At 35.6% G+C, this 23,402-nt stretch overlaps 1 protein-coding gene and 1 long non-coding RNA gene across 12 annotated transcripts; both read left to right on the top strand.

Annotated features, from left to right (window-relative positions):
• The first annotated feature begins 9,546 nt into the window (after window positions 1–9,546).
• On the top strand, window positions 9,547–15,145 carry LOC104227455 (inosine-5'-monophosphate dehydrogenase 2-like). Of its 9 annotated transcripts, XM_070162664.1 has the most exons (8): window positions 9,553–11,044; window positions 11,676–11,802; window positions 12,212–12,293; window positions 14,028–14,101; window positions 14,203–14,314; window positions 14,666–14,734; window positions 14,833–14,881; window positions 14,968–15,145. In XM_070162664.1, the coding sequence occupies exon 1, from the start codon at window positions 9,644–9,646 to the stop codon at window positions 10,646–10,648; it is 1,005 nt and encodes a 334-aa protein (XP_070018765.1). In that variant the 5' UTR covers window positions 9,553–9,643; the 3' UTR covers window positions 10,649–11,044; window positions 11,676–11,802; window positions 12,212–12,293; window positions 14,028–14,101; window positions 14,203–14,314; window positions 14,666–14,734; window positions 14,833–14,881; window positions 14,968–15,145. The 9 variants fall into 9 exon arrangements, with proteins under 9 accessions (XP_070018773.1, XP_070018765.1, XP_070018771.1 ...); XM_070162672.1 differs by having other exon boundaries at window positions 9,547–11,802; XM_070162670.1 differs by lacking the exon at window positions 11,676–11,802 and having other exon boundaries at window positions 12,238–12,293.
• Window positions 15,146–16,511: 1,366 nt separating this feature from the next.
• Window positions 16,512–21,885, top strand: LOC104227454 (uncharacterized). 3 transcript variants are annotated; one of them, XR_711117.2, is made up of 4 exons: window positions 16,512–16,652; window positions 17,236–17,342; window positions 17,741–17,933; window positions 21,517–21,885. It is a non-coding gene; the product is annotated as an uncharacterized lncRNA (long non-coding RNA). The 3 variants fall into 3 exon arrangements; XR_011403920.1 differs by having other exon boundaries at window positions 17,445–17,933; XR_711115.2 differs by having other exon boundaries at window positions 17,236–17,933.
• The last annotated feature ends 1,517 nt before the right edge of the window (window positions 21,886–23,402 follow it).

The following is a 23,402-nucleotide window of genomic DNA, read 5'->3' as shown; positions in this document are numbered from 1 at the left end:
ATGTTCTATGATGTTTTGACTTGCGGTGTAGCATTTGAGAGACATGAAATGGTCATGGTATTTGAGACAGCATGGTCTCGTGATTTAAGGTCACTCGGGGTGAGTTTGGTTGAAATAAGTTAGGTGTTAAAGGGAGATATTATTATTTCTAAGGCAATCAAGGATAAATTGGAAGGAAGTAGATTGATTAGCCATAGTTGAGTTGGTATACTGGTGTCAGTGATCGGTTCGTTTAGCGTAATCGAGTTATGAATATGAGGCGTGTCGGCCGCAGTGATTGATGTTATTCTGAAGCATTCTTTTGTTAGGGCCTATTATGAGTAGGCGGATCCTAGAAAGTGTTATGGTGGCTTGGATAACTACTTAGAGATTGGCATATTCGACGATTACGAGGATTCGCCTGTATGCTGCTATAGTTCTCCTGAAGTGAGTTAAATGGAAAGTCTTATGTGATGAAGTATTAGCCTATCGGCGGTTCCATAGTTGTGATGGAAATCGCGTCTATCGTATATTGGCACGTGAGGTGCAGTGAGTGGTTTGGAATTTGAAGTAAGGACCAAGGTTGCAGTTTGGTCAATGACTGTGATGTCACGATCTCAGATGAGCAGTATATGAGTTTCAGTGTTTTGAGTAAGATGGGTATTAACGTCAGTATCACCTGAGGTCGGTGTTCTGTGAGAAAGGCTTTGCATCTTGGTTAGGGATTCTTGATCGCTTTTTAGCGTTAGTGCAGCTGGTGGTTTGGATGTGCAGACCCGTTAATTATTTTGGAAGATGGTGGGAGCTTGTCCCACAGGAATATTGTATAAGTGTGACATGTAGTCACTTGATTAATTAGAAATTTAAACCAAGTATGAGGATTTTGGTAATATCATCCATTTGAGAATTTATGCCTGGAGGGCACTCTGTTTATTGGGTTATGGACCTGTGAAAGATTATTGGCCTAGCTTGGCACGATCAGGATCGACTTGAGGTCGGTGGATAGATTTAAATGTGGAAGTGAGCCTTACGTCAGGCCAGTTGTGTTTATTTCAGCAATGCGCTCTTTATGGAAGGATAGTCGCGGTCTTATTTCGTGGTCAGTTAATTCATGTAAAGATATACTGCACCATATGAGTTGTGAGATGGCTTGGTAAATTCCTTATGTGTTGAGGTTCCGCTCAACGGTGATGTTATATGAGCAGGATGAGACTTAGATCATGTATCGCACCTCAGTTGTGCTTGAGTTTGTAGCCTATAGCGCTATATGTTTCCTTGGGAATGATATTATGCACCTTAGTGTGTTTATGACCGATATTCGGTATTTTGATGTGATGAGCTATTCAGCTCGACGTATATCTCCTTATGTGAGTTCTATATGTGGATCGGGTGGCACACCGCCATGGGTATGTTGTTTGGATCGGGTTGCACGCCGCAACAGTGTGATGTTCAGTTCAGTGCCCATATTTGCTTTTGTGTGTTCTGTTTCCCTGTTTTCTGAGGAAGTCTATGTTAGTGTGCGAGTTGAGTAGTTCCTTCTAGAGTTCGCCTTCCTTTTGTATCGCGTTCGAATTGATAGCATACTGGCACATTGTGGCGTCTTGTGGGATTTTTGATTATGTCTGAGGTGGCTTATTGCCTGAGCAGTTCGTACTAGGTGAGACGAGGTTACTAGATTTGGGGTCAGTGCAAACTGATTATATGAAGTATATTATAGAGCAAAGATCATTCTTTGGTTTGCGACAAGGTAATTGAACTTGTCAGCAGTGTAGATCCAATGAATTGTTGATTCAGCAGTTGGTTGTGAATTTCGGCACATCTCTTCAGTCGTATCGGTGTTAAAAAAAATATAAAAATATATATAAAAATAAAATAAAATTAAAACTAGAGCAAGACCTGTGTAGATCATGAGATGCAATGGGAGCATCAGATTCGTGGAATTTCGACCATTATGTTTAAAGAATGTTATTGTGGTTCTATGAGTAAGTGATGCAAAGTGTGAATTCAACAAAGTTATGCAGTCATGTTTGGGTACAACGTGTGGAGATTGATATGGTGGTCGTATGATGGAAACAGGCTTGGCAGGGAAATTCAGGATGTTGGAATTGGGCCTAATGGCTTATTTGCTTGAATAAATAAGTATATCTACAGAATTATCGAGCTAATGTGCTCAACGGAGTAGTGGTAGCATGGGAAGGTGCATGATGTGTTAAACAAGTGATTTTGGACTACTTCAGTGTAGTTCTCAGCACGTTCGAGGACGAACGTATGTTTAAGTGGGGGAGATTGTAACGACCCGACCGGTCGTTTTGAGCTCCGACGCGTCATTCAGTAGTTTGAGGCCATGAGCGGCTTCATCTCAGGTATATTGACTTGTGTGTACGGTCAGAATTAAAATTCAGGAAGTTTGGAGTCAAATCTAAATGGAAATTCTCATTTTGAAAGCTTAAAATTGAAGAAATGAACTAGGATTAGAATTTTGAGTAAACGACCTCGGAATTGAGATCTGAAAGTTCCAGCATGTTCGTATGATAATTTCGGACTTGGGCGTGTGTCCGGATTTTGTTTGACAAACCGTGAGCATTTCGGCGTATATTGTGGAAGTTAGTATTTTAGAAGAATTTCATAAATTTGGGTTGGAAGGCATTTCAGAGTTATAGATGTGTGTTTGAGATTCGGAGTCTGGGAATAGCTCCGTATGGTGATTCTGGAGTTGGGAGCGCGATCGGAAGTGAATTCGGATGTCCGGAGGTCATTTTGAAGTCATTTGGCTAAATATAGAAATTTGAAGGTTTTTGAGAAAATTCGACCGGAAGTGGAAATTTTGATATCGGGGTCTGAATGCGATTCCGAAAGTTGGTGCAAGTCCGTAATGTCGAATATGACTTGTGTGCAAAAGTTGAAGTCATTCGGACTAGTTTTGGTAAGGTTTGAGACACTTAGTCTCTTTTAAGTAAGCTTAAGTTGGAAAAGTCAACCGGATATTGACTTATGTGTTAGATGGCTCGAAATGTGAATTTTATGGTTTGGATAGCTTCGTTAGGTGATTTGAGACTTAGGAGTGTGTCCGGAATATTTTTGTGATGACCGGTGTAGAATTAAGCTTGAATTGGCGAAGTTAGTATTTTGGCGAATTCCGGTTGATAGGTGAGATTTTGATCCGGGAGTCGGAATGGAATTCCGAGAATTGATGTAGCTTTGTTATGTCATTTGTGACGTGTGTGCAAAATTTCAGGTCATTCGGATATCGTTTGGTCGGGTTTTTGATCGAAAGTGTATTTTCGAAAGTTTTTGGAAACTTAGGCTTGAATTCGATGATGATTTGATGTTTTGATGTTATTTTGGGTGTTTAGAAGGTTGGGACAAGTTTGAATGATATTGTGGGACATGTTGATATAATTGGTTAAGGTCCCGAGGACCTCGGGTGGATTTCGGAAGGTTAACGGAATGAAATTCGGACCAAAAAGAAAAGAAAAAGCTGCAGAAATTTCTGCTGCAATTTTCTGATTCGGGAGCCTACTTTAGAAGCTCATATCTCGGGATACATAAAGAGTTATATGGTGTACAACCTATCAAATTAAAGATCTTCGAGTCTAGTTTCTAAATCTTCAATCCGTTTGTCATTTGGATACTTATACAAGACGTTATGGGTGTTTAAACAGAAGGTATCCGATAAGGAAAATTTTTAATAGGATGTACAACTTGTATAGCACAAGTGCAAGGTACAACTCGACGAAGCACGGACAGATTCTTTTAAACACGGATTTGGCTTATTTCTTTCATTTCTTTCATTTGGCTTGGATTATTTTGGAGAGAATTTCAAGGGGGATTTCATCAAGCATCAAAGGTGAGTTGTTTCTACTTATTTCCAAGTTAAATACATGGATTAGAGCTGAAAACTCAAGTAAATTATGGACAAAAATGGTGGTTTAGGGCTTGAAACTTAAGAGAATTAAATGGTGATTTGAGGGGTCAAATGAACTCCGATTTTTGTGAATTTGGTATGTATAGACTCGTGGCGAGATAAGGGTCGTATTGATGTAAAAATTTCTGAATTTTGAGACATGGGCCCGGGGCTCGGGTTTTGCTAATTTCGGGATTTTCGACATTTTTCGAGTCTTTTTGATTGGGTTATATTCCCTTAGCCTATTGTAACGTATTTGTTGTGGTTTTGACTAGATTCGACGCGCGAAGAGGTCGATTCAAGAGGAAAGGGCATTGCGGACTAGTCTACGGCCGGTTAGAGGTGAGTAATAGATGTAAATGCTGTTCTGAGGGTTTGAAACCCCGGACTTTCACATCGTAACGCTATATTGAGGCGTGACACGCACTCCATGGCGAGTGCGGGGTCGGATACTATTGGGGATTGTGACTTGGTCCATCCCGTGTGATGTTTATACTATACTGGTGATTGATACACATACTTCATTGATATTACTGGGCTTGATGCCATGTTTGGGGCCTTGTGCCGATTTGTAAAATCCTTCGAGGATTGATATTACTGCTTAGCATGATTTGCATATCATTTAATTTCAGTCCAAGGTTTTAAATGCTGTTTTGCAAACTCAGCCATAATTCTAAGTGTTGAAAACTTAAATGATATTTTTAAATGTATTCCGGGCTGGGAACTTCTGTTTTGTAAATGCCCAAGGGGCTTATTATATTATTTTCTGGACTGATTATAAAGTGACTTGAAACAGTGGTAACAATGACACTGTGTGATATACTTGAAACAGTGGTAACAATGACACTGTGTGATATACTTGAAACAGTGGTAACAATGACACTGTGTGATATACTTGAAACAGTGGTAACAATGACACTGTGTGATATACTTGAAATAGTGGTAACAATGACACTGGATGATATACTTGAACAGTGGTAACAATGGCACTGTATGATATAAATTGGTCAGGTAACAATGGCTGACCGGTCAGGTAACAATGACTGACCAAGATATTGCGCTTGGGCTGTAGGAGCCCCTCCGGAGTCTGTACACACCCCCAGTGAGCGCCGTCGACGATAAATAAATATGGATGGCTCGGGCTGCACGCCGCAGTGGGTACTGGAATGTACCATCATATGCATTGCATTGCATTCATGCATTTGTTCATTATTTGTCGTTGTGATATTTCTGGAGATATTTATCTACTTTTGCTGGTGCTATCTGATCCTTGAGTGTTGGGGCCCGAGTGGCTGACCAGGAATGAAGATATTGCCCGAGGGGCGGGTTTCTGTGCATAGTGACACCGATGGCTGGAATTATTTTGCAACTGTTAAAAAGATTATTTTCAAAAGAGGTTTAAAACTGAGTCAGATATTTTATAAAGGATTTTCATGGAATTACTGTTTTCAAAAAGGGTTGTACCGTCTTAGATAGCATGATGAAGTGTTCTTACGTGATTTCTTATCGCTCAGTTATTATTTACTCTTATTACCACTGAGTTGGAAGTACTCACTTTACTCCCTGCACCTCGCGTGCAGTTGCAGGTACTGTTCACCCGGTAGCGGGTTATTAGCGGACTGAAGGTATACTATTGTAGCTGAGCAAGGTGACCGTCAGCGTTCACGGCACCGTATTTCTTCATTGATTCTAAATTCCATTCTGTATATTGCTGGTCTTGTATTAGTATTTAGATCTTTAGATGCTCGTGGCTTGTGACACCCCGATTTCGGGCTGAGTCGGGATGGTTTCCATTATTCTATCATGTTTACTTCGCACTTGTGATTATATTATCTGCGAATTAGACTTATTCCTGCTAAGTAATTATATAGAGATGTATTGTTTTGTTGTTGGCTGACCTTGTCCCCACGAGAGGCGCCATCACGACCGGGTTGGGATTTTGGGTCGTGACACTAATGATGTTCTTTCATTTTAAATTCACGTATTATGCTAATGTAATATTATTTTCTAGCTGTTAGATGATTTAAATGTTTAAACCATCACGTGCCATTATTAACGTGCAACGCACGTTCATAGATACTAGTTATTATAAAAGCATGAATACGATGTTGGAAGACCAAAATAGCCCTAAAATATAACTATATTATTGGATATAATAGTAATATTGTTATTTTCCTTTTTCTTTTGAGTTTAGTTTGACTTAGGAGAAAGAGCGTGTCTCGGAATTCTATTCTAATTGGTTTATGATTCAAAATTAACTTTTCCATTTTTAGTTTATGTAGCAATTGAATCATTCATTATTAGGAGCAATGTAGCTTCAAAGGGTATAAAATACCGACTATATGAGCGGACAAAGGAGAGAATATAGGACACGGGAATTTAATTAAAGTTTTAATAATGTCTAATTTAATTTCAAGAAATAAAATATCTAGAGTATTAGCCGTCCTATTTACTTTCAAGGGAGAGAAGATAGTACAGAGGAATTAAATTAATTTATGTTTCTAATTGATATATTAATATTGTATTTACGTTTGTATAATAATATAGGATCTTCTTTTTCTAAATGGATTTGAACAATATTATACATTCTCAAATTTAATTAGTAATAAGAATTTTTAAGAAATATATCCTAAAAAATAGGATTACATGACTAAAAATATTTACTTGTTCAATTTTAAATGAATTAGACAGCCGGAAAGTAATTATACTAATATGATTCCTAACATTACAAACATAAAGATCTAAAAGTGAAATGTCATATCAATCTTTTACTATTTGAAAATAAAATTTATGGTGGATAAAATTATAATTACGATTAAATGTTCAAAACAAGATATGAACTAATATTAAGACCTCAATCAACGTATAATAAGTTATTTTTTATGTTAAAATCAAATAACTAAATCTTTTAATTAATTATTTAGCAAGAGAATCCAATTCAATTTTTGTTTAAATTTATCATATGAGTAAAATTCTTATTCAAGTTAAAAAAAATCTTAGGGTACATAAATTTATTCCATAAAAAAGCGTTAGAACACAGAGTAAAAAGGTTAGTATATTATTAAGAATCAAAAACACAATAGGAAGCACAATCAAAGCTAAGTCCTAAACAAGAACAAACTTACAAAACTATATTATAAAGAGTCGACTCTAGTATAACAGGATTATTCTTTGTAGATGCATCCGGCAGAATCAAAATAATATTTCTATGTCATGAATTACTTGCAAATATCATATTAAGAGGCATGTCACTCTTAGCAATAATAGCAAGTGGTGTACCAACGATGATTTTATTGCGAGGCCATCCATTTTAGATTTGATATACATCTTCAAACAATTTAAGTAACCATCACAAATATAAGCAGATCATTGGTGCTAAATTTATAAGGAATGCAAAATGGATAATATGGGATGAAACACTTATGGCTAAGTGTCAAACGATTGAAATAATTGCCCGGAGTCCTAGATATATATTGAATATTAATGAACCATTTGGTGAAACATTAATAGTTTGAGAGGTGATTTCCGTCAAGTATTATTAGTAGTTCCAAAATCGACAAAAGCATAGACTGTAAAAGCTAGCTTGCCAAAGTTATACTTCTGGCCCCATACGAAAAAGATTCAACTTACAAGAAATATAAAGTAAGAACAGATCCAATATTCAATATCTTCTTGCTTCGTGTCAAAAACGAAGAAGAGCATCCAATAAAAGATGATTCGGTTCTTCCTAAAAACTTGATTATCAATCTCAATGGTAATAGTAGTATATTTAATAAGAGAAATATTTTTATCATTAGATTAAAATGCAATCTGTGCAAATCACATGATAGAATTAAAAAGACATATTAGCTAGCACAAATGAATATATTGATCAACTAAATAAAAGGTTGATTGCCAAATTTTATTGTAAAAATAAAATATTTTTCAATTTTTGACTCAGCAGAAAATGATACCAATAATTACTATCAAGAAGAATACTTAAATACTTTAATATCAAATGGCCTTATGTCATACATGTTTGTTGTCAAGTTTCTTATTTCTTATGTATGTTAGTATCACCATATATATATATAATAGACTAAGTTAAAATTGATTTTTCATTGTATATAGGTTAACTTTGAAGAAAAATATGCCTGTCATACTACTGAAAAACTTAGATATGCCGAATAGCTTATGCAATAGTACACTGATGGTATATAGAAGTTTTGACAATAACGTCATACATGCAAAAATTATGATACTGATTAATGTGTTTCTAAGTATATTCTTATCTCTGAATTAAACTTTAGTCTTCTGAAACTAAGGAATATTCTTTTAAATTTGTGTGAAAATAATTTTTAGTATGTTTATGTTTTGCAAATATAATAAATAAAGTAAAAGGGCAAACATCCTAAATATTGGACTATATTTACCACAATATATTTTCTTGCATGAACAATTGTATGTTGTACTTTCAAGAGGGATATCAAGATCGACAACAAGAGTTCTGGTTAAGGCAGAGCAACAAACGCATTAGGAGGAAACATACACACAAAAATATTGTTCACAAAAAGTGTTCGTTAAGATACCATCACATTAAATACTTTTAAACTATAATATATAATTATCTAACTAACATGACAAAATTAATCATTTGTGTAAGTTTTTATGATGTCCTTTTATTTTAAAGTCATGTATTATGCTAATGTAATTATATTTTTCAGCATTTCGATGATTGTTGTATTATTACACATAAAATTTCTTTCATTAATAAAATTTTATTGTTCCCTTATATAAATAAATATTTAAATCATCACGTGCCATTACTAACGTGCAACGTACGTTCATAGATACTAGTTATATTAAAAACAGGAACCCCAAATTTAAAAAGTCAAATTGCTTTTATACCCTTCTTAATAAAAAAAACTAGCGCAGAAAAATCCCAAACCTATGCTTACCCATACGAATCGATGTGTTGATTCAGAGAACTTCATTACTTATCCATGTCAAGAGATGTCGCTCTTAACATAAAACCTCTTAACCTCCAATCCAAGTGAAAATTTCTTACCTCCAATGTAGCAGTGAAACTTCTCCTCAAAATTTCCTCTTCTCGAAGTCTAGGGCTCAATATGAAAGAATGGGTAAAAGTCCCGAAATAACATCTTAAATAATCTGCCCAGAAGTTCTCTTCGCGAACGCGGCACAAGTCTCGCGTTCGCGAGGCACAAAATGTTGTTGCTTAGGAAAATATACTATACAACCACAAAAGAGCCCACACGATCACGAAGGTTTGCTGCTCCCATAATATCGCGAACGCGTCTGACTAACCGAACATGATGACGAGCACCAACCACGTTCTCCCACTATGCGAACCCGAACAAAGACACGTAGGAGTGTCAATGGATATTCGAAAACCGACTAAATCGACCGAACTGTACCACACCGAACCAACTTTTAGGTTTCTTTTTAAGAAACCGTAGATTTTTATATAAATCTATAACTGCACCGATAATTAGGATAAGTTTTTTATTTTATAAAAATAAACCCAAAAAATATCGAACCATACCGAATAAATTTTACATGTAAAAAATATATTTATCTAGTAAGTATAAAAATTAATAATGCATTAAATTTTTTCTTTGGGCCTTTCAATTATCAAAACTATTACGAGCCAACAATAATCAAATCTCATAAGCTATATCGACTTCCCGTCGACGACGTGAACCTCTCCACTAAGCTCAGCCGCAACATCTCCCTCTCCATCCCTGCGTCGCTTCTCCTATGGACACCGTCACCGAGACCTCCATGGCCGTTGCCATGGCGGCGCTCGGCGGAATAGGTATGGTTCACTACAACAACACTATCTCTCAACAAGCATCCATCATCCGTGCTGCCAAATCTCATAAAATCCCTTTCTCCGCCGACTTAATCTTCGCTACTCCCTCGGATTCAATCCATTCCGCCGATGAATTCGCTAACTCCCCTTGCATTTTCGTCACCGAGTCAGGGAACAAACAATCCAAACTGTTAGGACACGTGTCAAAGTCTGATTGGAAGAACTTGAGCAATAAGGAAGCTAGGATTTCTGCTTATATGAACACTTCTCCCGTTACTCTGCCTTCGAGTTATGATTTCAATGACGTGGCAGGCTACATGGCATCTAAAAAGCTGGACTTTGTTGCATTAGTAAACGAGGAGGAGGAAAACGGGGAAGTAGTCAATTTAGTGACGAGTGCTGACACGGAGAGAATAAAGGGACTTCCGAAATTGGGTTTGCCATCTTTAGGGGAAGACGGGAAGTTCTTAGTGGGGGCAGCGGTGGGGACGAGGGAATCAGATAAAGAGAGGCTGGAGCATTTGGTGAAAGAAGGGATTAATGCTGTGGTGATTGATAGCTCGCAAGGGAATTCGCTGTACCAGATTAATATGATCAAGCATGTGAAACATACTTACCCTCACTTGGATGTGATTGGTGGAAATGTAGTCACTAATTACCAAGCTGAGAACTTAATTAAGCAGGGAGTTGATGGATTGAGGGTTGGTGGAAATGTTGTGACTGCATTCTTCCGGATTCTTGTACCACGGGAACCAAGCAGAGTCATCAGAAATGGAATAACTCCAGACTCAGCTATGATTCTGCGATTGTCCATTCCAGTTTTCATGAGCAATCTTAGCTTATATGCTGCATGTCTCTGTATATCTGGAGATCCTGTTTGCAGTTTCCCAACTAAAAACTTTGTTGTCTTTTTCACAACATATGTGGCAGCTTTAGTAGCAGAAATGTAGTCAATCGCCTTGTCACATTTCTTAATCTTACTATTGCTGCTACCTTCTGAATATGAAGGAGATAATGTAGGTTCTATTGTTGGGATGTTGTTCTCTTGACCCCACTGATGGATTAGACTTTTTAGTGCGTAGTTGGAAATGAGAGCCATATGTATCAGCCACTGACCACTTTTTGGACAAGTGTGGTGCCCTGAATTTATCCACTGAGCAATTAAATTTCGATCATAAGTATGGCCTGATGCTACTATCACATGGTCCCTCATCAAGTCAAGTGAAGTTGGACAACAGGATTCGTTAGGGATGTCGATTGTCGGCAACCACTTAATAACACAAGGAGGATTGACCAGCACGAGCACTCATTAGTTCTGGCTGCTTCAAAGTTTGCTTAATCATAAGGTGTTCTTCTTCCAAAATTGTTCCTTTAAAGTTTGTCTCTAGATTGTGTGAACCAGCTTGAAAGTGCCATTTTTTTTAACAAATGAATAAGACATGCGTATAAGAATTAATTTTTTTTGTCTTTTCTGATTGAATATCATATTGTGTTCACTTATATGATGTGCTTGTATATGTTTACCTTCATTTTGGCTTAGAGAATTCTAAACTTTGGTTCTTAAAGTGCAAATGGAAAATATTAGAAGCAAGATAGAAAGTATTAGAAGATGAAATGTAGCTTTTTTTGAACACAAGCTGTTTAACTATGCAAGAACTTATATTAGGAGACATTGCTTGTTAACTTCTCTTATTGTGCAAAAGATGTTTGGCTTGAGAACTTACTACAGAAACACATGTTCACAACTTTATCTGACAAAAATGTATCCATCTTAAATTGGCAATTACAATTTGACGAAATGATAATCTTACACCTCCACCGGCCCCTTCCTTGGAAGGCTACTTGGCATGTTAGTTCTACGAAGATTCCATGATATGCTCCTCTATGAATAAACAATTTGTTCTCTTGGACTAACTTTTCCCCTTTTAGAACTGGATTTCATCATTTGAAATGAATTGTCCTTGTGTTTCCCTTCAGCCATCCTCAACTTGTAGGTACTCTACTCAAGCTCTCAAAGGGCGAGGGGTGAATGACTACCTTAAACAATTCAAGTTTGCTCATGGAAACTTAACCAGAAGTCCTTTAAATTGAGCAAGTGTTAATGGTACTCTTTTCTCTTGAGAAAAAAACTGCATATCAACTTGCCTGACCAAAAGTCCTTTGAGATTGTATGTTTTCTCTCTTTATGTTTTGCTTATAGTTATAAGGTGGGTTTTGATTTCTTCTTTTCCTGATTTTCAGAATTTCAGCTGGGTAAAAATTGTTCAAATTGGGTAAATTGTTGGCTGGGACAGTTTGTGAAATTATACACAATTTCATCTTGATTGGCCTTGCTACATCATATTTATAAATTTCTTACCATAAAAAGCTTATGGGTTTTAGTTTTCAAATTAACCAGACAAGTTTAGCTAATTATCTCATTGTTCTTCCTCCGAGTCATCACTGAAACATTAAATCCATATAAGGAGCTCTGCTTGAAATTTATTTATAATTTGGATACTTTATTGATACAGTTGTTGAAGTTCAACATCTTCTGCAGACTCTGATAAGCTGCTGTTGCTCATCTGCTGGATTTTATATTTCTCTTTTCAGTTGGTAAGAAGTTTTGTTAGGTCAATCATTACTTTTTAGCCTTTTCACCTTTTAATAGCTCTGTTTGATTCAGTAGTTCACATTGATTCTTCGCAGAGTTTGGTTGTACGTTATATGCTTAAAATGGTTTTAAAATTATTATGAAATATCACATTACCTTATCTTGATGAAGCACAAGGTACTCTCCCTCTTATTTTATTTGTGCACTTTTACTTATAATTTGACCTTCACGCGTCTCGCTTCTATCGGTAGTTTTACTATTTTAATGGTTTCGCCAAACAGTGTTGTCAAACTTGCTATTGTTATTGTTTGGCGCTGAAACTCCTTCAGGTAATGAGTTCGGCCACCTGGGGTGCTTCAGTGCAGTAGCAAAACGAAGTAGGAAACTGAATAGAGAAGTCATTCTTGGATAAATCTATAAAATTGGACTACGTCTAAAAAAGAATTTAAAAAGTGTAATGTAAGTCTTTGATATACAACTGTACATAAGTCCTTGATGTACAGCAGTATGTACTTAGTTCCCATATCAATTGCACGTAAAAAGAGTAGAAAATATTGTATTAGAGAATTCTAGGATACTCATTGAAAATCTGCCGATGCAGGAAATCTTTTCTCCAAAAGGAGAATGTATCTGTATCAGTATGGTTTTGTCCGTTTCAACCTTTGTTGAACATTTGCTTACATGAAATTCATCGTGCTTTATTAGGATCTTGTTATTCGTCCCTTGGGCGAGCGAGACTCTCAAAGCTAGGAGCAATTACTTAATGAAATTCCTGTTTGGTTAAATATCCAGATTATGACAGTATATGTATTCAGTTACATGTTTAACATGTTTTTAAAGTTGCTTAGTTATGTATATATAATTTTTTTTTATATGTTGCTGAAGGTGGAACGATGTAGGAAATTTTTGCTTTCTATTTTGTTGCTTTGGTATCTTTACTCGACCACTAATTGATTGCATTATTGGACAGACATATGAGTTCCACTAACTGATAGTATTTGCAAATGCGATTCCTTGTCATCTGAATAGTATTCACTTTCAACTTCTTTGTCGCTTATCCGTCAAATCAGTATAAGGTTATTGAATAATACTTCCAATACAACAGTTAAGAGGTTCAACACCAGAGGATCAAATAACTTCTCAAATTTTAGCTTGCCTCATATTTGATAGTCTTATTAACTTTGCCAAATTTTAGATTGTGTTAGATTTGATAATGTCATAAGTAATTTCGGATGAAAAGAGGGATTGTGATGCCTCCTACTATGGCAGTTAGCAGGATTCTATAAGCACTTTCGATTGTCTTCTTTGACGTTATTTGGCTTTTAAATTTGCACTTGGCATTATACATACAAGCAGGAATTCCCTCATATTTCAAATTCAGAGATTTTAACTTTTTAGTCAACGTTGAACATCAATGTGAATTTGCGAAATGGATGAATATAGAAGAATGAATATGTTTGTAAACTGCTACAGTTATGAGTACAGAAATGGCTTAAGACCTATTTTGTACCATAGCTACCTCATTGCCTAGATTCTGTTTCAGCCTCTCCCCCAGCTGATTCCTTGTCTTGCTTCGTTTTTTTCCGTTGGATTGGAATTTGATTTTCGAGAAAATAAAAGTGGATCTTCAAGAAAACTGCTTTTATCATGCCTATATTTAACAAGCCTTGGAAGTTGGGTAGCCTTTTGCTGTCGAGCTTTCAGTAAACTTTTAACTTTATTTTTCTTCTTGCTAGGTTACTTCAAATGGTGCTGGAGATAGGCAATCACAATGGCTGAAATACACACTTGAAAGTAGTGAAAGCAAATGGTACCTTCAAGCTGCATTATTCTACTCCAAAGAGAAAATATGATAATGTATTTTGTGACATGACCTCCCTATGTGACTAAAGTGATATCGTGTAAATGTAGGTGCATTGCTGTCGGAATTCATCCATTGATAGCTTGCGAAGAAGATACTACTCTAACGGAACTAAAACACAAATTACAGCCTTTACATGGCGTATTCCTGAAATATGGAATGGTAAGTCAAATTATTAATGTTTGTGGTCCATGTCTCCAAGAACTCGAGGAATGCCTTAATACCAGATACCTTTTTCATCTGCAAATCTGTTTCTCAATATTCACAAAATCTAAACATAGCCCAACGGCTTTGATCTTGTGGTAAGAGCGCAACACGTGGTGTACATTAGATGTATGCCACATGTTCGAATCTTGCCGAAAATAAAAGCTTGGATTTTAAGGGAAAAAGGGTAGAGAGACAGGCACATTATCTAACGAGTCGAACCGTGCACCACTTACCATAAGAAATTTCTTGTTTATAAAAGAAATTTAATTAACCTATATTGTTCTTGTTTTACTTTTTCCTATTTAGGATGCAGATATAAGTGGACAGGATTGTGCTGACAATGTTGAGAAAAGGCCTACTATCATTGCTGACTATGTGAGTATTTCTCTTGATATGCAGTACACTTTTGAGACTGAGTCTACCCTTTATACTATCATTCTATAGCATAGTCTCTTCATTTTTGGTGTTCTTAGGCAACATGTAAATGGATTCCTACTTCACAAAGTTTGTGCTCTAGAGATTGTGAGTATATTGCATCTTGTTCAATATTTCACATAAGCACCTTATATAATGTTGTTGATGTTAATAACAATTAGTATTTCTAGCAGGTATCCTACTTTACACCCTGGAAAGTGATGGTGTGCAGACAATTTTTCTCCATCAAAGAGGCAAAGAGATTATGTAGATATACCGCGAATATTGATATTTGTATTTGTTATTATTGTTATGAGAAGGAGCAAATAGAGATTCAATCAATTATTAGTGATGAATCGAACTTTGTTTCCATCTTCGGAGTAAGGGGGAAGGGGGCGGGAGGGGAAGAGAAGGGACCGAAAAAAGTGAATTCAACATTTGTGATAGCTGCAGTAGTAATCATTTGATCTAACTAATAATTTTTTTTATTTTAATCAATTTTAAATGCTGCAATTGGGTTGAAATTTTGGGTTTGTTACATTGTTAGTTTAACAAGTATTAGCAATTTTGAAGAGGGCCGTGTGTTTGCAGGAGAAAATGTATGTAATGAAGAGGGAGTTGAGGAAAGTATTGGTATTTGGAAGGTCAAAGTGGGTTGGAAAATAAAGCAGGATAGGAGTAAACCTGGAAACAGAAGGAGACGAAAGGAGCAGTGAATGTTTAGGAGAAGAAAATTTGGATTAAGAAAGATAAAAAATTAAATTAAAATGGTCTAAGGTGAGAAGTATCTTAATCTTCGTTTCATATGCACTGCCACTGATGATTCTTCTCAAATCTCTCTACCAACGTAAATATCGAGAAAAATACAAGAAAGCTTCCCGATCCGATTCTTTATGAAGATGCTAGCATTAAAACGCTAAAACAGAAAACAAAATCACCGAAGATTCAGATGCAAACCTAAAATTGAAAAATAAAAACTAATAAGCTGCAATTTTCCATCAGAAAGTCGTGAAACCCAAGCTCAAACACATTCAAAACTGACACAGAAAACCTATCTAGAGAAACCCCACGAAGGAGTGAAGCACACAGTTCAAATCAAAGAGAAAAAAATGTTGGGAGCAAAACTTGGTAGAGAGTTTGACCATAGCTTTTGATGTCTTTCTGGACTGTGAAAGGAATAAGAAAGAAATTGCGGTCTAGAGGGATTGATTCAAAGAAGTGAAACCCATTCGGCTTTTGAGTTTTGAGAGTGCTTCGTATATAACACGTGGTCTGATGAAAAACAAGCAAATACACGTGCTAACTGGCCAGGCCTATAAAAGGGCAAGGAAAGCAGTAGCCAATAAAATTGGCACACGTATAAAGTACAATTTAAATAACTCGTTGTACAATTTGTTACAGCAGTGTTCGTAATGAGCGGTTAATGAAAATGAGATTTATTTTCATGACTTACAAGTACAATCTCAAGTATCAGTATCAGTACTAATCCATCTCCAATTACAGAAGCTGCCGCATGAATTGCACTCGAGAATACAACTCAGTAAAGGGTTGTATGGAAAAAGTTTAGGTGGGGCCCGCTTATGTGCAATTCAAAATCTGTTTTGTACGCTGAAATAAAACCGAAAAGACAATAATAACCTCGTGTGTGCATTTGCATGCTGATGACATGACACCTATGATGTACATATGTTTATATGGATTGATTTTAGAATACACTCCTGTCCTGAGCTCTATTTTCTCTCTCACACAGACGTCATTTTGTTTCCTTCCCTTCTCTGCTTATAGGCTATAGCCTTCGTGACTCACTAACTGGTCATAGTTTTCAAATTTTTCTGCTTTGGTTCGAGATTGTCTTGTGTGGTTGGATTCCTGAGTTGCGGTAAGTTTTTTCCTTATTTTTAATTTGCACTCTCCATATACATATTCCCTGCTTGCCCTACTAGAATGAAACTGTATTGAACAAAAGCTTTTTCTTGTGTGCTTGGAATATACCTCTTTGTTTACTTGACTTTCTTCAATTCAATCAGATAAATTTTTTTTTTAATTAATGCATTTTGATTTTATTATTTTTCATGTTTTTGTTATTTTTTTTTTTTTTACAATGCATGTCTTTTTCCAGTTTGATTTTCGGTAGTTCCAGCAGCCCTAAGCATTTCTGGGTGATCGTGATTGGCTCTTTTCTAGGTTAACCATTTATTTTATGTTACTTTTGCTACGTTTTGTTGTGAGTTCTGCAATTCAATTTCTATTCAAGGTTTGGACGAACTATTTTGCCATAATTTTAACTTAATTCTAAGTAGTTCTTGTTATTGCCCGTAATTAACATATTGAGATTCAAAATGCTTCTGTTTCCTGAATTATATTATTATTTTAATTAGTTGAGTTAAGATTGAGGTGCAATTAATGGATTAATGTTCTCTGTTTTTTGTGTGCGTGTTGACTTGGTTGATTGATGGTTGCAGGTAAAGGGATTATTTTTGGCTTAGACGTGAGATCAGATTAGATGAAACATTAAATTTGACTCCTGGCTGAAGAACTCACAAGAATGTGAGATTTATGCTTGTAAGAGGTAATCCTTCTTTTACACGATCACTGTCTATCTCTAATTTATTTTAATTTGAGACAATCGTTGCTATTGATAGGACTCATTAGACCCTCTTTGTTTTGAAAGTTTGAAGCTTAGACAATTTGTGACAGTTGTCGTCCTTTAAGACAATCCCTCGAACAGTGGTGATTGAAGCTCGGGAGCAATGAATCTTGAACTCTATTGAACACATGCCTATCTGCTTCAGACTATGTTCATGTATATGTGAAACATATAAAATAAGTTTTTCGTATTGGATGTTTAAAATGCTAGCCTTTTGTTTTGATTAGCTTTATGGTTTCTGTTAATCTTGAATGAAACTGGTCTTCATATTTTGAGTTGAGATTTTGTATATCTCTAACTTTACCTAGAGTTTATAATAGGCCAGCGTTAGTTGTTCTTTTGGAAACACACTGTCAAACACACTAAAGTGTGAAAGAAGATTTTAATTTTGATGGTATGATTGAGGTGGCTGCAACAGGCCATTCTGGAGGAATTGCCATATTGTGGTTGGCCAATGTACTAGCTGTTGATCCAGTGGCCACCACTGCACAAGAAATTCACTGCCATGTCCAGGTAAAACCTTTACCTTTTAAATTTTTATTTACTGCTATCTATGCTAGTAATGAATTAGTTAATAGACAATTGTTATGGGATAATCTCATGTCTGTACATGATAATTATCATGGACCTTGGTTAATTGGAGGAGACTTTAATGAAATTACACATGCAACTGATAAATTTGGTGGACTTCCTATAAATAATTCACGTTCTAATAAATTTTTGGACTGCCTTAATTATTGTCACATGACTGGTTTAGGTTTTAAGGGTAGTCGATATACTTGGACTAATGGAAGACATAAGAAGTATACTATACTTGAACGTATTGATCGTATAGTTGCTAACTATGAATGGATTAATCAATACTCTAACGCTCTTGTTACACACCTTCCCCGCACACACTCAGATCATTGTCCCATTAAGTTAAAACTTCAACATTGTCCATTACCTAGGAAAAAATTATTTAGGTTTGAGACTATTTGGACTAGTCATCCTGCTTTTCATGCTGTGGTTGAACAAGCTTGGATGGATAATGTGACATTACTTCCTGCAATTGATAATTTCACAACATCAGTGCAAGAATGGAATAAATCTACATTTGGTAACATTTTTAAGCAAAAAAGGAATATTCTTGCAAGATTAAATGGAATTCAGGCTTCTATCCATTATCCAACTAGTAATTTCTTACAAAATTTGGAACAAGAACTAAAGTTGGATTTTAATCGAATACTTAGGTTAGAGGAAGATTTTTGGAAACTAAAATCACGTATTGACTGGTTTAATAATGGTGATGCTAATACCAAATTTTTCTACCTCACTACTATTAATCGTAGAAGGCATAATAGAATTACGGCTATTCAAGATCGGGGGAAATTGGATAACAAACCCTACAAAAATTCTTGATCATATTTCCCTTTATTATCAAAACTTATTTACCACGCAGAAAACAATCTCAATTTCAAAATCAAAACTACTTCCCTCAAACATATTAACACATGCTGACCAAAAATCCCTAACACAACCTCTACAAGAATTTGAAATTCTTAATGCTATAAAGTCTTTCAAGCCTATGAAAGCACCTGGGTCAGATGGACTTCATCCCCTTTTTTACCAAAATTATTGGGACACTATTGGGGAATCTGTGAAACATTTCTGTTATAAGGTGTTCACTGACTACGAAATTGACCCCAAAATAAATTCTACCTTTATCTGTCTTATTCCTAAAAATAATAATGCATCAACGGTTGCTCAATATAGACCTATTAGTCTTTGCAATACTATTTACAAAATTATTACAAAAATTTTGGTAAATAGATTAAAGCCAATATTGGAACACATAATCCATCCCATACAATCTAGTTTCCAACAAAACAAAAGAGCTGCGGATAATGCTATCATAGTACTAGAAATTATTAACAAATTTCAAAAAATGAAGGGGAGCAATCTCAGTATGCTTCTTAAGATTGATCTAGAAAAAGCTTTTGATAAATTAGAATGGTCATTCATTCGTAATACTTTAGTAAGTTTAAATTTTCCAGCTAAGTTTACTAAGTTAATTATGTCTTGTATTACCACCACTACTACCTCTATATTAATCAATGGTAGTCCAACTGATTCATTTCAGCCCACAAGGGGTATAAGACAGGGTGATCCTTTGTCACCCTATATGTTTATCCTATGTCTTGAAATGTTGTCTAGAAAGATCAATAATGTTGTTGACTATCAGGCTTGGAAACCCATATCTTTATCAAAAAATGGGCATCAATTATCTCATTTATTTTTCGCAGATGATATTACCCTCACCTCGCAAATTACAACCAGTACGTGCCAATCAATGGTTAGTACTATTACACAGTTTACTAATCAGTCTGGCCAATCTATCAACTTCGATAAATCAAAAATCTACTTCTCAAAGAATTGTCAACCCAATACTAAAAATATAATTCTGCAACTATTTCATATGAAAAAGGGTCGTAGTTTTGGAAAGTACTTGGGTTTCCCTATTTTTACAACCAAGCCTGCAAACTTTGACTATCAATTCTTACTTGATAATTTTAAAACAAAAATTGGCAGGCTGGAAAACTAATTTTCTTTCTCGAGCGGGAAGACTAACTTTAATAAAATCCACCCTTAACCATCTTCCCAATCACTTGATGCAATATATAAAAATACCTAGTTATATACTAAGCTACCTTAACAGGTACCAAAGGAATTTCCTATGGGGCACAACTGCTCAAAAGAAAAAATTACATCTCCTTAAGTGGTCTACAATCACGCAACCTTTGGAACTTGGGGGTTTAGGTATACAAAATCTTGATACAAAAAATAAGTCACTTCATGCAAGCCTTGCATGGAGAATGTTCAATGATCCACATCAGTTATGGGCAAAAGTCCTTTTACATAATTATGTACGGCCAAAGCCTCTACAAAGTTACAATAGCTCTACTACTTGGCGTAATATTATTAATGGCTGGAATATTGCAGATTAGGTTATAAATGGAATATAGCAACGGGACAACATGTTAAGTTCTGGACAACCCCTGGCTCAAGCATAATTTCATACTTAGATGCTACATTAATGGACCGATGCCTCAATTTGAGGAAAACAAACTAGTTTCTAATTACTACTATAATAATAGTTGGCACCTAGATAACATACCTTTTGAATTACCCTTACATATAAATTCCCTTATTAATAATATTTATATGCCAATTGAACCCACAAACTATGACAAAATTTACTGGAATTTAACAGAGAATGGTATCTTCTCGTTAATGTTTAATCACCATTAATACAACTAATGGTACATGCTTAACCAACTCTTTCAAGTCCCCCTAAATTATCTTTTTTCCTTTGGCTAATGTGTCATAACATACTCCCAACAACTGTGTATCTTACATGATTGGGTATTACTAATTCAGCAAGCTGTCCACAATGTCACCAAGACACTGAAACAATTAGTCATTTATTTCAACATTATGCTAACACCATACTTCTTTGGAAATCTCTTAGAATATCACCTCCCACTAGCACAGTAGCAGTTCCTCAAAATGAGATTATGACTTGGTTGTATAAATTTATACGTACACCTTTGCTTTCTACACCTCACAACATCCCTTCTACAATTATGATTCCTTTTGCATTGTGGGAAATTTGGCTTAAAAGGAATAAGTTTGTTTATGAACATAAAATAAACGACTTGAATCTGCCTTCTCTGTTAGTAAAGGTAGCTGAATATTACTTTTTAACTAATCACTCTATTAAGAAGAGTTCAAAGTCTCCTATCTATATCAAATGGCATCCACCAGATCATATGTTTTATAAATTAAATATTGATGGATCTTGCTGCCCGGCTCTAAGCACTTATGGAATTGGTGGAGTTATCCGCAATCATCAAAGCAATTGGGTAATAGGCTTTGCTGGGTTTGTCAAAGAAGGCACCACTATACAAATAGAACTTCTTGCACTCCTCAAAGGATTACAAATTGCTATCCAACAAAGGCTTATACCAATCATCATTGAGATGGATGCACAAGCAATAATTGGTATGTTAAAAACACCGGCAATGAGCTTTATTAATATTATTAATGATTGCAGGTCCTTGCTCCAACAGCTGGATAGTTCATCCGTACAAGTTATATACAGAGAGCAGAATTGTATAGCAGATAGATTAGCTAAATATGGTGCAACGCATGTAAAGGAGCAATGCCTACTTTTTGGAACACCCCCACCTTTTGCTATGTCTTGTTATGAACAAAATCACCCGGGCACACTCCATAGCAGGATGACTCGGCAGCCTAGTAGGAATGTTACACAGTCTCTCTCTGGCTCATATAGTTTATCTAGTATGTGTAATAGAAGAACTTCTTTAGTAGCTAATACTTCAAGTACTAGTCCTGTTTCCCAAGTAGTGGGAGACCAAAAGCCTAGCTCTATCTTTGTACAACGGATGTGCCTATCTTTCCAACCCAAAAAAAATATTACTTTGCTATTGAAATGTAAAATGAGTGGAGATGCAAGTTTCTCTGCACGAGTTTCACAAGTGCGATTACTATCTTGGAATATTAATAAATGTGAAAGTAGTTCAGAAAAGATAAATATATTAAACAATTTCTAAGGGACAATCATCCGCACATATCTATATTACAAGAGGTTAGCAGTCCACAAATAACATTCGTTCTTATGAGAGAGCATAGTAATAATATGGGATACCAATTATGTCAAATGTCTCTGCTTTCAAGGATCTAGTCAAGGCAAAAATCAATATATATGCTTAGAATTTAAGTTAGTTAAAAACTTAAGTATCCCTTTCAACTTTTTGGAGTTTATGGAGATCCACAACGTGGCTTTGATTTAGAAAAAAGTAAAAGACATTTGGTGCAGAATACCCCATGGATTATTATAGGGGATTTTAGTGAACACAAAAAGAATTTGCATGCATTTACGGATTTGCTGAGACAATCTTATATTTATGAATTTATTTAAAAACAATAACAATTCAGATAGGCATTCGAAGTTAGACGGGCTTTCAATTTCATCACCAATCCACTATTGTAACCGTCCTATCAGATTATTTGCCGATAATTATGAATTGGAATATCCTGAAACTTAGTGAATATGTAAGTTTTCTGTACCTTTTTTGTTTAACTAGTTTTATTATAGATTGACAATATTGTTAGTTCAGTGCCTATAACTTGCCAGGTAGGAAACTCGTTTTTTTGTCTCCAAGTTGTTACACTCATCACCAAAGTTCTGCTTATGTTTGCTGTCAAAAGAATTGTTTATGGCATTGGCTGACAAAAATAATAAAAAAGTATTGCATAAAATAATATTACAACTAATAATATGAACAAGGCGAAATACATAAACGGTCCCTTTAAATTGTCCTCAACGATCATTCAAACACTTTAACCGAGCATATTTCCAGTTAGACACTTCAAGTCTTTAATGAAGTAGGTCAACTAAACACCAAAAACCAACAAATCTCATGCGTGAGTTACAATTGTGGATGGCGTGTCAAACAGACAAATCATCAAATGACACGTGTATTTGTCTAAAAAAAATATGTATTAACTTTTCCTACCCACCCCAATTATTAGGTCACCGTCGCCTGCCAAACCCCCTCCACTTTTTTTTTCTTTTCTTTCTCAAAACCAAATCAGAAATCACCCTAACCCACTTAATTGATTGATATTCACCAGTGAAGGACCAATTGCCAAATTCAATTGTGGTGAAATTAAAATTTTGGGGTAAAGGGAGATAAAGGATGTGATAGTGGTTCTTTGGTGGTATAATGCTGGAGATGATACGGAGAACATCAAAGGTCTTTCGATGTGTGTTCTCTAAGTGATTTGGTGTTTAGTCTAATGGAAAATGGTGAGAGGAATGTGTTACGATTGATTGTTGTATGTGATAGAGATGTATAATTGAATTGAGGCTTGGACATGGCACTGAAATTAGCTGTTAGATTTGATATTTTGGAT

Source organism: Nicotiana sylvestris, chromosome 11, assembly GCF_000393655.2.
Source record: "Nicotiana sylvestris chromosome 11, ASM39365v2, whole genome shotgun sequence".
NCBI lineage: Eukaryota > Viridiplantae > Streptophyta > Magnoliopsida > Solanales > Solanaceae > Nicotiana > Nicotiana sylvestris.
The sequence above is the reverse complement of the archived record's forward strand: the minus strand, read 5'-3'. Positions and strand labels throughout refer to the sequence as shown.